Raw genomic sequence first — 13,606 nt, forward strand, 5'->3', positions numbered from 1 at the left:
GTACCCGAATACTGAATGTATCCGAAAAATAAGACCGAACACCCGAATACCGAATGTATCCGAAAAATTAAAACCGAAAATATTACTAAACTCAAAATTTTTTCAAAAACGAAAAAATGAAACGAAACAAAATGAACATTTTTCTAGTGCACAAGTCTAGTTGGAACAAGTTGGCTTGAAAGAGCAGGAAGCAAAGCTTCAGCTGCAGAAAAATGAGTTTGTGGCTCTGAAGGATGAACTGTCCCGCTCCCATGTTCTTGTGACCAGCAAGGAGAGAGAATTGGAGAGTCTGGCCAAGCAGGTCTCATTCAAGAAGGAAGAAGTGAATGTCCTGTGTGAGGCATATCTGGCTCTATAAAGTGATCAGAAGGCTACGTTGGTAGCCATGGAAGAGCTGGAGAAGTAGAAAGTAGTAATGGCTGATAAGGTGCAGAGCCTGGAGGCGCAGAACGAAATGCACATTAAGTCTCACGCAGCTACCTTGGATTCACATGGAAAGCAGCTCTCTGAACAAGTGGCTGAACTAAAAGTATATGAGCAGAACGCGTCCAAGATGGTAGAGCTGAATAAAGACAATGAGCAGATGAGAGAACTACTGCTGTCCCTGGAGGATACTTTCAAAAACTCGACAGAATTGCTGGAAAGTGAGAAGGTGACTCTGCTAAGCTCAAGAGTGAGCAGCAGAAAAATTTAAAGATACTGGAGACTGAGATGCGTTCTCTAAAAGTAGCAGAGTCTGAGCAATGGACTCAAGAAACAGTAGAGTCTGAAGACCATAAGAGGAAGCCATATGAGAAATCCTCTGAAGCTGAGAATGAGGTGAAACCCTATGAAAGGTCCTCTGAAGCTGCAGAGATATGGACATTGAATGGTGAAAATGCTGAGGAAGAGAAGTTCTCTGAGGCAAAAGCTATACCAGAAATAACTGCAGAAGTTCTGCAAATGGGTGATACAGGCTTGGTTGGCCACCAGCAATGTTCGGGCGATAGCCGTACTGGTGACAGAAGAAGACAAAGGCCTGGAGCATCTGCCTTGTCCGCACCTAGTGTCCAGAGCACTGCACAGACCAAAGTGAAGAACCTGGCATTGGAAAGCTGTGACATGAATGGAGCCTTTTTTTCAAAGGTGACAAAAAGTCTTGTGCTTGGTGGCTGATGAAAGTGCAAATGAAAGAAGGGTGCGCCATTGAAGTGGTGCAGATAAAATCTGGTGAAGAAGGAAGCCAAGTGCCTCAACGGAGTTGGTCAAGGAAAAGGAAAGGCAGTTGGACTCTGCCTTTTGAATGCAAGTGCTCCTTCCCGGTGGTCCGAGCAGAGGGGGAGGGGGGGGATATGTGACACTGTGGCAAGGGAAGGTTGTATTTCCCTAGCTCACACTGGAGAAACCTCCACATTTAGCCTAATTAATGAGGTAGTAGAAAGGGGAAGTGTGTTTAAAATAAGACAGACACAATAGTAGGGGCTCTCCCCAGAAGACAGCAAAGTGGCTGTGTGGGGAGGCAGGAGTCCTGCTGAGGAACACACAGGCCAAGTTGTGAGTGGCCCCAAAGAGTGGTGTGGACGAGACACACATCAAGATGTTGCAAACGCTGTGTGTGAACAGTGAGTAGAAGGTTGCAGGAGGCAATAAGTTTAATTGGCCGGGAAAAGCCCACCAGTTGATAGACAGAGCATGCTGGATTGTTTAGTTAGTGACTGGAAGGTCTAGGGTTTTGTTTTGTCCCTGTTATGTTTTTATTTATCCTGCAACCAATCTAATAAAAATGGAGAGGGGCCAGACTTGCATAAAGAACTGTTGTTTGCCTGCTGAATGAAGTAGAAACGTGTCCTGTGGCGGTGTCAAGGATGATCCCAGAGATATCCCCAGGGAGAAATCCTTACAGTATATATACAGCATATACTCATACTACAGTGGGACCACAGAAGAGCGTCTGCCAGCCCATGTCTATGCAGGACGATCGCAGCGGGTGGTAGGAGTGACACCCACTGTGATTTTTCCTTACCTGCAGGTACTACAGCTCCCAACATGGAGCACACTCTGCTCCATGCTAGGAGCTGTAATACCTGCATTAATAGACAGACCGCAACAAGTGTCAGAAAGTGACACCCGCTGTGAACTGTCTATTAATGCAGCAGGTACTACAGCTCTCAGCATGGAGCAGAGTGTACGCCATGTTGGGAGCAGTAGTACCTGCAGTAGAGGACAGATCACAGCGGGTGTCACTCCTGACACCTGATGTGATCATCCTATCTATTGCAGAGATGTAAGAAAGCCTCCCTCATCTATACATTATACAGTAGTAGGGAGTTGAGGTGGAGACAAGTGTAGAATAAATTGTAGACAACACTCAATTTAAGATCAATAATTCTTCCTTTACTCAAAGGGGTACCCAAGGGAAGTATATATATGTATATATACTATATCCGCTTGGAAAACGCCACCCATTGAAACACACCTGTGATCCCTTTAATGCAATAGACCAGTGTTTTCTGACCAGAGTGCCTCCAGCTGTTGCAAAAACAGAATGAGCTTTCTCTCACCCAGTGGTCGCTCCACCCATTGAAACAAAGACAGGCTCCCTCTGATCACCTGACTAGTGATGTAATGTCTCTGGCTGCACTGCAACCTGGGAAAACCTGAGACAACACTCATTTTGTATGCTGTTAAAAATAAACCTTAGGGAAAATATCACAGATGAATTGCAAGACCACCATGAAACACAGGTACAAACACTTTAATATGAACTACACTAGTTTTGCAACATCTGATATATCAGTATTAAATATATTCTAATTCTGCACTCTCGTGTATGTACATTCTGAAGTAATGTAGTGGTAATTTATAACACTTTTACATTTGCTATCATTCATTTATTTTACAGAGAGATCTCCGAGAATTATGACCTGAAATCAATAGAGGCGAACGTGTTCTCAAACAACCCTCAGCTACAAGAGATGTAAGTCATTGAAATATTTCAGGAAATACTGACCTTTTAGTCTAAGAACTGAATAAGCACAATGAAATTAAATGGAACTTAAAGGGACAGTCAGCCTAAAGTATGTTTCATCTATAGCTTTGGCTGTCCCTGGTTGGAAAGCACTGTCTTAAAGGGTACTGCGGTGGAAAAAAAAGTTTTTATATAAACTGGTACAAGTTATGCAGATTTGTAAATTACTTCTATTTTAAAATCTTAAAAGGGGTTTTCCAGGAAAAAACTTTTTTATATAAATCAACTGGCTCCAGAAAGTTAAACAGATTTGTAAATTACTTTTATTAAAAAAATCTTAATCCTTTCAGTACTTATGAGCTTCTGAAGTTAAGGTTGTTCTTTTCTGTCTAAATCCTCTCTGATGACACCTGTCTCGGGAAACGCCCAGTTTAGAAGAGGTTTGCTATGGGGATTTGCTTCTAAATTGGGCGTTTCCCGAGACAGGTGTCATCAGAGAGGATTTAGACAGAAAAGAACAAATTTAACTTCAGAAGCTCATAAGTACTGAAAGGATTAAGATTTTTTAATAGAAGTAATTTACAAATCTGTTTAACTTTCTGGAGCCAGTTGATATATATATAAAAAAAGTTTTTTCCATGGAATACCCCTTGAATCCTTTTTCAGCTGCTGTATGCCCCAGAGGAAGTTGTATAGTTCTTTCCAGTCTGACCACAGTGCTCTCTGCTGCCCCCTCTGTTCATGTCAGGAACTGTGCAGAGCTGGAGAGGTTTGCTATGGGGATTCTGGACAGTTTCTGACATGGACAGAGGTGGCAGCAGAGAGCACTGTGGTCAGAATTGAAAGAACTACACAACTTCTTTTGGAGCATACAGCAGCTGATAAGTACTGGGATGCTTAAAAATTGCAGAAATAATTTACAAATCTGTTTAACTTTCTGGCACCAGTTAATTTGTAAGCATTTGTTTTTCGTTTGCTTTTCACCAAAATACCCCTTTAGGTGATGAAGTGACACTTTTACATCTATGGATATTCCACTAAAAGGCTTTGTTTTATCTATGGCATAACTAACAACTATACACAGTTTTGAACAACAAATACATTAACATGTGTTTGATGTAACTGGTATAAAATAACCTACAGTATGTGCTCATATTATCCTATAAATTAAGATGGTTACTTGACACAGAGGTCGAGTACTGACAACTCTTGCGCTAATTGAAGCCCACAGGGATCTATTAGAGTTCTTTTTCCAATGATAAATGTTCCCGAGACTCAGAGAAGAGTTATACATCTTACATCTTGACGCTCAGACCAGTCAATGGTATCTAACATAGAAGTTTTCCATCAAGACACTTCCTGTCATCACAGACCAAAGAAAAGTAAAATTAAGGAACAAGTTACTTTGTAGACTCATTTTATTAGCTTGCTGCAAAATAGTTTGTTCTTCTAAAAAGAGAGGTGTTAAAGGGGTACTCCGCTGCTAGATATCTTATCCCCTATCCCAAGCATAGGGGATAAGATGTCTGATTGCAGGAGTAACACTGCCGGGGCCCTACGCGATCTCCCACAGCACCTGGCATTCTAAACAAAAGTCGGGTTTCTGTGGCAGTGGTTGTGACGTCATGACCATGCCGCTTGTAACGTCATGTCATGCCCCCTCCATTCTTTTCTATGGGAGGGGGCGTGTCAGACGACACGCCCCCTCCCATAGACATGAATGTAGGGAGTGTGGCGTGACATCACAAGGGGTGTGGCCGTGACGTCCCCATCACGGCCTCCGGCCCCGAGCATTCTGAACAAAATGTTCAGAACGCTGGAGCACCGGAGTACCCCTTTAAGTGTAACATCTTACAGCCTAGTAGGTAGTCAGAGAAAAGTCCAGTGGATTTTGCTGTTTACTTACAGACCTGTACTTTGTTGTAAAATGTTAAGGGAGTCAAAAGTAATCTTTGGTTCTAGGATTGCACTCTAGTTTCCATGTTGGTGGAAGAAGCAGTATAAGGCTTTGTTCACATGACAATTTGTGCCTCGAGGCACCAATACATTGGGAAACTGTCAAAATGCCAAGCTGAGGTTTCCATGCTCGGTCAGGCACTGGTATCATTCATTTCAATAGCCTCAGTGTAGTCAGCTAGTGACTACATTCAAAAAATGTCATGACCTTTAACCAATTTTGGCTCAGAAGGAGACACATGGCATGATACCCTTTTCAGTCAGGGACAAAGCTTGGATAAGTTGGAAAAATGACCTGAATGTAGTCACTAGCTGAGCACGCCTGGGCCATTGAAATAAATGGGGACCATGCCTGTCTGAGCATGAAGACATCAGCATGTCACATGACAGTGTTCCAGTGTCACATGACAAGGTCCCTGTTACATGACCTATTATCTTTGTTTGGTAGGTCCATATAATACCCAATTTATATAGGTTTTGTTTTTTATTTTACTACTTTAAATAACTATGTAAGAAAATTAGTACAGTATACCTAAAATTGTCCTCTTCCGACCTATATAATACTTTTATTTAACAGGACTTTATCGCTTTTTATAAATTTTTTGTATAATTCACCATACAGTTTAATTAAAATGATAGCTCAGGTATTTTTGCACGTGGCAATATCAAATATTTTTATGTTTATTTTCATTGACATTATTTTATTTGAAAACTGGTAAATGGTGATTTAAACTTCTATTAGGAAAGGGACTTTTTATATATATACATATATATATATATATGTATAATTTTTTTTTTTACATTGTGTTAACAATTTTTCTAGATTTTTTTTAGTCCCCATAGGCAGCTACAACCTGCAATTATTTGATTGCAAACACTGAACAATGTTATCGGTGCTAAACTTGTACCAGCTGCTGAGGCTGCCTACATAGTTGCATTGCAATAAGATGGAAGAACACAGGATTGGGCCTCTGATTGGGCTGATTGGGATTCTGATAAGCTCATTGCGACCCCACAATTTCACTGTAGTGGTCCTGATCAGCAACCATAACCCCTTAAGGACTCAGCCCATTTTCACCTTAACCCCTTAAGGACCCAGCCATTTTACACCTCAGGACCCAGCCATTTTTTGCACATCTGACCACTGTCACTTTAAACATTAATAACTCTGGAATGCTTTCAGTTATCATTCTGATTCCGAGATTCTTTTTCGTGACATATTCTACTTTAACATAGTGGTAAAATTTTGTGGTATCTTGCATCCTCTCTTGGTGTAAAATCCCAAAATTTGATGAAAAATTTGAAAATTTTGCATTTTTCTAACTTTGAAGCTCTCTGCTTGTAAGGAAAATGGATATTCCAAATAATTTTTTTTTCTTCGCATATACAATATGTCTACTTTATGTTTGCATCATAAAATTTACGTGTTTTTACTTTTGGAAGAGACCAGAGGGCTTCAAAGTTCAGCAGCAATTTTCAAATTTTTCACAAAATTTCCAAACTCACAATTTTTCAGGGACCAGTTCAGGTTTGAAGTGGATTTGAAGGGTCTTCATATTAGAAATACCCCACAAATGACCCCATTATAAAAACTGCTCCCCCAAAGTATTCAAAATGACATTCAGTAAGTGTGTTAACCCTTTAGGTGTTTCACAGGAATAACAGCAAAGTGAAGGAGAAAATTCACAATCTCCATTTTTTACACTCGCATGTTCTTGTAGACCCAATTTTGGAATTTTTACAAGGGGTAAAAGGAGAAAATGTATACTAATATTTGTAGCCCAATTTCTCTCGAGTAAGCACATACCTCATATGTCTATGTAAAGTGTTCGACGGGCGCAGTAGAGGGCTCAGAAGCGAAGGAGCGACAAGGGGATTTTGGAGAGTACATTTTTTTGAAATGGTTTTTGGGGGGCATGTTGCATTTAGGAAGCCATTATGGTGCCAGAACAGCAAAAATCGCCCACATGGCATACTATTTTGGAAACTAGACATCTTGAGGTACGTAACAAGGAATAAAGTGAGCCTTAATACCCCACAGGGGTTTCACGACTTTTGCATATGTAAAAAAATAAAAATAAAATTTCACTAAAATGTGTAATTCCCCCCAAATTTCACATTTTTGCAAGGGTTAATAGCAGAAAATTCCCCCCAAACATTGTAACCCCATCTCTTCTGAGTATGAAGGTACCCCATAAGTTGACCTGAGGTGTACTATGGGTGAACTACAATGCTCAGGAGAGAAGGAGTCATATTTGGCTTTTTGAGAGCAAATTTTGCTCGGGGGCATGTCGCATTTAGGAAGCCCCTATGGTGCCAGGACAGCAAAAAAAAAAACACATCGCATACCATTTTGGAAACTAGACCCCTTGTGGAATGTAACAAGAAATAAAGTGAGCCTTAATACCCCACAGGGGTTTCACGATCACTAAAAGGTGTGTTTCCCCCCAAAATTTCACATTTTTGCAGGGGTTAATAGCAGAAAATACCCCCCAAAATTTGTAACCCCATCTCTTCCTAGTATGGCGGTACCCCATAGGTTGACCTGAAGTGCACTACGGGCAAACTACAATGCTCAGAAGAGAAGGAGTCATATTTGGCTTTTTGAGAGCAAATTTTGCTCGGGGGGCATGTCGCATTTAGGAAGCCCATATGGTGCCAGGACAGCAAAATAACCCCCCATGGCATACCATTTTGGAAACTTGACCCCTTACGGAATGTAACAAGGTGTAAAGTGAGCATTTACCCCCCCACTGGTGTCTGTCATATCTTTGGAACAGTGGGCTGTACAACATTTTTAATTTGCACAGCCCACTGTTCCAAAGATCTGTCAGACACCTGTGGGGTGTAAATTCTCACTGCACCCCTCATTACATTCTGTGAGGGGTGTAGTTTCCGAAATGGGGTCACATGTGTTTTTTTTTTTTTAACAATCAGCCAACCCTGTGCAAATCACCTCAAATGTACATGGCGCACTCTCCCTTCTGGGCCTTGTTGTGCGCCCCCAGAGCACTTTGCGCACACATATGGGGTATCTCCGTAGTCAGGAGAAATTGCTTTACAAATTTTGGGGGGCTTTTTCCCCCTTTACCTCTTGTCAAAATGAAAAATATAGGGCAACACCAGCATGTTAGTGTAAAAAGTTTATTTTTTTACACTAACATGCTGGTGTAGACCCCAACTTCACCTTTTCATAAGGGTTGAAAGGAGAAAAAGTCCCCCAAGATTTGTAAGGCAATTTCTCCCGAGTACGGCGATACCCCATATGTTGCCCTAAACTGTTGCCTTGAAATACGACAGGGCTCCAAAGGGAGAACGCCATGTGCATTTGAGGCCTGAATTAGGGATTTGCATAGGGGTGGACATAGGGGTATTCTACGCCAGTGATTCCCAAACAGGGTGCCTCCAGCTGTTGCAAAACTCCCAGCATGCCTGGACAGTCAACGGGTGTCCGGCAATACTGGGAGTTGTTGTTTTGCAACAGCTGGAGGCTCCATTTTGGAAACAGTGAAGTACCAGACGTTTTTCATTGGGGAGGGAGGGGGGCTGTGTAGGGGTATGTGTATATGTAGTGTTTTTTACTTTTTATTTTATTTTGTGTTAGTGTAGTGTAGTGTTTTTAGGGTACAGTCACACGGGCGGGGGGTTATAGCGAGTTTGAGCTGCCGCGCAAAATTAGCTGCATCGCAAACTTGCAGCCCAATACTCACTGTAAGCCCCTGCCCATGTGAACGTACCCTGTACATTCACAGGGCGGGGGGGGGGGGGACCTCCAGCTGTTGCAAAACTACTACTACCAGCATGCCTGAGAATGTTTGGGAGTTGTGGTTTTGCAACAGCTGGAGGCACACGGGTTGGGAAACACTGAGTTAGGAAACAATGTTTCCCAACCAGTGTGCCTCCAGCTGTTGCAAAACCACAACTCCCAAACATTCTCAGGCATGCTGGGAGTAGTAGTTCGGCAACATCTTTAGAGCCAGATGTTGCCGAACTACAACTCCCAGCATGCTTGGAGTTGTAGTTTTGCAACATCTGGAGGACTACAGTTTGCAGACCACTAATACAGTGGTTCCCAATCTGTGCCCTTCCAGATGTTGCAAAACTACAACTCCCAGTATGCCAAAACTGTCCAGGCATGCTGGGAGTTGTAGTTCTGCAACATCTGAAGGGCCAGATGTTACAGAACTACAACTCCCAGCATGCCTGGACAGTAAGGGCATGCTGAGGATGTGTAGTTTTGCAACATCTGGAAGGGCACAGTGGTCCAAAAACTGTGGACCTCCAGAAGTTGCAAAACTGCAACTCCCAGCATGCCCAGACGCCAAGGGCTGTCTGGGCATGCTGGGAGTTGTAGTTTACAGGGTCCCAATACAGCAATGCATGTCGCTTTACGGCGACGTGCATTGCTGTAAAGGGTCCGACCGCGGCTGAAGATCTACTCACCTGTCGCCGCCGCTGCCGTCTTCATCGCCGGGATCCGGGTCTTCAGGGACGAGGTAAGTACCGGGGCCGGTCCCCAGCACTCCCCCGTCCCCCACCGCATCCTCCGGTCTTCCTCCCGTCCTCTCCGGACTTCAAGGGGCCGGGCAGGACGGGAGGAAGTAACCGCCCCCCCTCCTGCGATTGGTCGGTTAACTAACCGACGGATCGCAGGGTATAGGAGAAGGTGGCAGGCTTGCCACCTCGCTCCTATACTTTAGCATGGTCCTGGCTGTCTGTGACAGCCGGGATCATGCGTAACTACCGGGTGTTCGGGTCCCAGAGACCCGATCAGCCCGGTATCGCCGCAGATCGCAAGGGCATACATGGCCCCCCTCGGTGTTTGCCCTGGATGCCTGCTGAAGCATTTCAGCAGGCATCTGGTTCCGATCTCTGCCCGGCGAGCGGCAGAGACCGGAAAACGCCAGGACGTCCTGGGTCCTTAAAGCCCAGGGTGCGGGGACGTCCCTGTACGTCCTGTTTCCTTAAGAGGTTAAAGGGGTACTCTGGTGGAAAACATTTTTTTTTTTAAATCAACTGCTGCCAGAAAGTTAAACAGATTTGTAAATTACTTCTATTAAAAAATCTTTAACCTTCCAGTACTTATTAGCAGCATTTTTCACAAAATTTTCAAAATCTGAATTTTTCAGGGACCAGTTAAGTTTGAAGTGGATTTGAAGGGCCTTCATATTAAAAATACCCCATAAATGACCCCATTATAAAAATTGCAACCCTCACAGTATACAAAATTATATTCAGAAAGTTTAGGTTTCTCACAGGAATAGCAGCAAAGTGAAGGAGAAAATCCAAAATCTAAATTTTTTACACTAACTGTTTTTGAATTTTTACAAGGGGTCAAAGGAGAAAAGCTCCCAAAATGTGTAGGCCAATTTCTCTCGAGTAAGGAAATACCTAATATGTGAATGTTACGAGTTCTGTGGGTGCACTAGAGGGCTCAGAAGCGAAGGAGCGGCATTGGGATTTTGGAGAGTGAATTTTTTTTAAATGGCTTTTGGGGTACATGTCACATTTAGGAAGCCCCTATGGTGCCAGAACAGCAAAAAAAAAACACACAAAAAAAAACATGGCATACTATTTTGCAAACTACACCCCTCAAGGCATGTAACAAGGGGTACAGTGCGCCTTAACACCCCACAGGTGTTTGACAACTTTTCGGTAAATTTGGATGTTTAAATGATTTTTTTTTTTCACTAAAATGCTGTTTTCTCCCCAAATTTACCATTTGTATAAGAGGTAATAGGGGAAAATGCCCCCCAAAAGTTGTAATCCCATTTCTTCTGAGCATGGAAATACCCCATGTGTGGACGTAAAGTGCTCTGCATGCGGACTACAATGTTCAGAAGAGAAGGTGCCATACCAGACGTTTTCTATTTTTATTGGGGGGGGGGAGGAGACTGTGTAGGGGTATATGTAGTGTTTTACTTTTTATTTTGTGTACTGTAGTGTAGTTTTGTTATGGTACATTCACACAGGTGGGGGTTCACAGCGAATTTCCCACTGGGAGTTTGAGCTGCAGCGGCAAACTTCCAGCTGTTGCAAAACTACAACTCTCAGCATGCCCTTTGACTGTCCGCACATGCTGGGAGATGTAGTTATGCAACAGCTGGAGGCACACTGGTTGCAAAACGCTGAGAGTTTGTTACTTAACTCAGTGTTTGGCAACCAGTGTGCCTCCAGCTGTTGCAAAACTACAACTTCCAGCATGTACGGTCTATCAGTGCATGCCGGGATTTGTAGTTGGCAACAGCTGGAGGCACACTGGTTGCGAAACACTAAGTTAAGTAACAAACTCTCAGTGTTTTGCATCCAGTGTGCCTCCAGCTGTTGCATAACTACAACTCCCAGCACGCACAAAAACTACAACTCTCTCTCTTTTTTTTAGCATAGGACCACAATGTAGCAAAATGAAAAACATGGTCTTAAAACTTTCCAAATGCATTTTTTTTCACATTAAAAGGGTTATTGTGTTCCACATTTGCTCTACTGATTACGAAAGTACCTGAGGATCCAATATTTCAAATATACTCAAAATATGTCAATGTGTATTCTCAGACATCCCTTTTTAATCTAATCTGAATGTTTAAATTATTGACAAGTTGAAGATGGTATAAAAGAAATATTATGTCTCATGGTCTCTTGTTTTCTTTTTAGAAGAATTGAAAAAGCAAACAGTCTTAACCACATTGACCTGGATGCTTTCTGGAATCTCCCAATGCTCAAGTATCTGTAAGAGAATTTTACATTTGATTTTCACATCTTTATTAGCTAATTTATTATCATTGCAAACTTAATATCATACATCACATTGTTTCTATTCTTAAAAAATTAAAAAGTTCTTAAATTCTGTCAGTATAATTTCGAATAAATGTTTTTAAATGTCTTAAGGTCTGTACATGTGCATATTTCTCAATGTTGGTTTCATAGACTGCAGCTATATAAACATTTACTGGGCCATGAGCAGAGTGCCTGGTTAAATGGGCACTGACAGATATAAAAACTTTTTATATGTTGTTCATATTGGCAAAACAATAGTTTTTCTAATATACTTCTTTTAAGAAAAATCTAATTTTATTAAGGAAAACTGCCTTTGAAAATCCCACCACAAGGGGTCCCCATACCTCCTTGGACACTAATGAGTCCCAAAGCAGCATGAGTGTGTCCAAGGGTCATGGACCTGAGATGGCTGATTGACATGGCTGCAGGAGGAACACAGCCTGCAGTAACATAGCTGTAACACAGAGTTTTACCAAACATGAGCCTCCAGCTGTTGCAAGCTGTTCCAAGCATGCCAGGACAGTTAAAGGATGTATGGGCATGCTGGAAGTTGTAGTTCTGCAAAAGTTGTAGGCACACAGCTGAAGGCAACACACCTGCAAAAAAAGAGTTATCAAAACACTGTACCCCCCAACTATTCCAAAAGTCCCAGCATTACAGGATTGGTGAAGGATGATACACATGAATGACAAAGCATAAAAATCCACTGTACATTTAGCTCTAAACCTTGCAGTAATTTAGGAAAAAGTAAGTTATACACTCACCATGTAAGTTATACACCCTTGTGTGAGTGTGTGTGTGTGTGTGTGTGTGTATGTGTACAGCAAAAAAGCAGAGAAGAAAGGGTTACAGAGCAGGGCTGCCAGGCTCCCGAGAGCAGTGAATCAGCAGAGTGAGGGAGGAGGAGTCATCACAGTGCAGGCAAGAGAGGGACACACCCCCTCCCTTTGGATAGATAAAAAAGATATACTGTGATATACTATTTTTTGTGTGAAATATTGATGATAGAGACATACAAATAGCATATACCTGATCAGGATGAGGTACTGAGTAACATATACTGTAATAGTGTTTTTTTTTGTTGGATCTGACAGGTACGCTTTGAGTAAGTGTACTGAGTGCAAGAGAGGGTGCATACTGCATCTTCATTTATCTCTGAGAGCAGTGAATCAGCAGAGTGAGGGAGGAGGAGTCATCACAGTGCAGGCAAGAGAGGGACACACCCCCTCCCTTTGGATAGATAAAAAAGATATACTGTGATATACTATTTTTTGTGTGAAATATTGATGATAGAGACATACAAATAGCATATACCTGATCAGGATGAGGTACTGAGTAACATATACTGTAATAGTGTTTTTTTTTGTTGGATCTGACAGGTACGCTTTGAGTAAGTGTACTGAGTGCAAGAGAGGGTGCATACTGCATCTTCATTTATCTCTGAGCAGCCGCAACATTTGCAGGGTCAGATGCAGAATGTTAACTGAGCAGAGAGGCATACAGTGGATTCCTCGCTACTCAGAACAGAGCATTCATGTATACAGTATATACTGCATCACCATTTACCTCCAGGCAGTCACACACATATGAATGTTAAGGTGCAGTGAGGCAGACAGTAAATGTCTCACTGTCAAGTGTACAGGAGCAGGGACCTTTGAAAGGGCTTTCTGCTACTGTCTAGATCCTCTAAAAATAAATCTAAAAAATTCAGGTGAATTAGAATTTTTTGGAGGAAGTTTGGAGCAAAACAATTCCAAACTATTCACTTTTCTCTAATTATGAGGTTTAGTTCTGTTGGGTTTTCTTAGGGGAAGTAAAACATTTTATTTTTTATATTTTTTTGTAAATTCTTACCATTTTACTCTTCTAGCATCAGCAAGCATTAAACTGGTTTGTTGGTTTATTAATTTATAAATTTTATTAGCATGA

General features: G+C 42.0%; 1 protein-coding gene across 12 annotated transcripts in view; it reads left to right on the top strand.

Annotated features, from left to right (window-relative positions):
* FSHR (follicle stimulating hormone receptor) overlaps nt 1-13,606 on the top strand; it is a 171,588-nt gene that overhangs the window by 107,660 nt on the left and 50,322 nt on the right. For 5 of the 12 annotated variants that reach the window (XM_056568047.1, XM_056568048.1, XM_056568044.1 and 2 more), the window contains 2 exons: nt 2,882-2,956; nt 11,555-11,629. In XM_056568047.1, the coding sequence (XP_056424022.1) occupies nt 2,882-2,956; nt 11,555-11,629 (150 nt within the window). Of the gene's footprint in view, nt 1-2,544; nt 2,724-2,881; nt 2,957-11,554; nt 11,630-13,606 lie in introns of all 12 variants that reach the window. The other 7 variants (XM_056568053.1, XM_056568051.1, XM_056568054.1 and 4 more) reach the window with 3 other exon arrangements.

The sequence above is a fragment of the Hyla sarda genome, chromosome 3, assembly GCF_029499605.1.
Source record: "Hyla sarda isolate aHylSar1 chromosome 3, aHylSar1.hap1, whole genome shotgun sequence".
Taxonomy (NCBI): Eukaryota; Metazoa; Chordata; class Amphibia; order Anura; family Hylidae; genus Hyla; species Hyla sarda.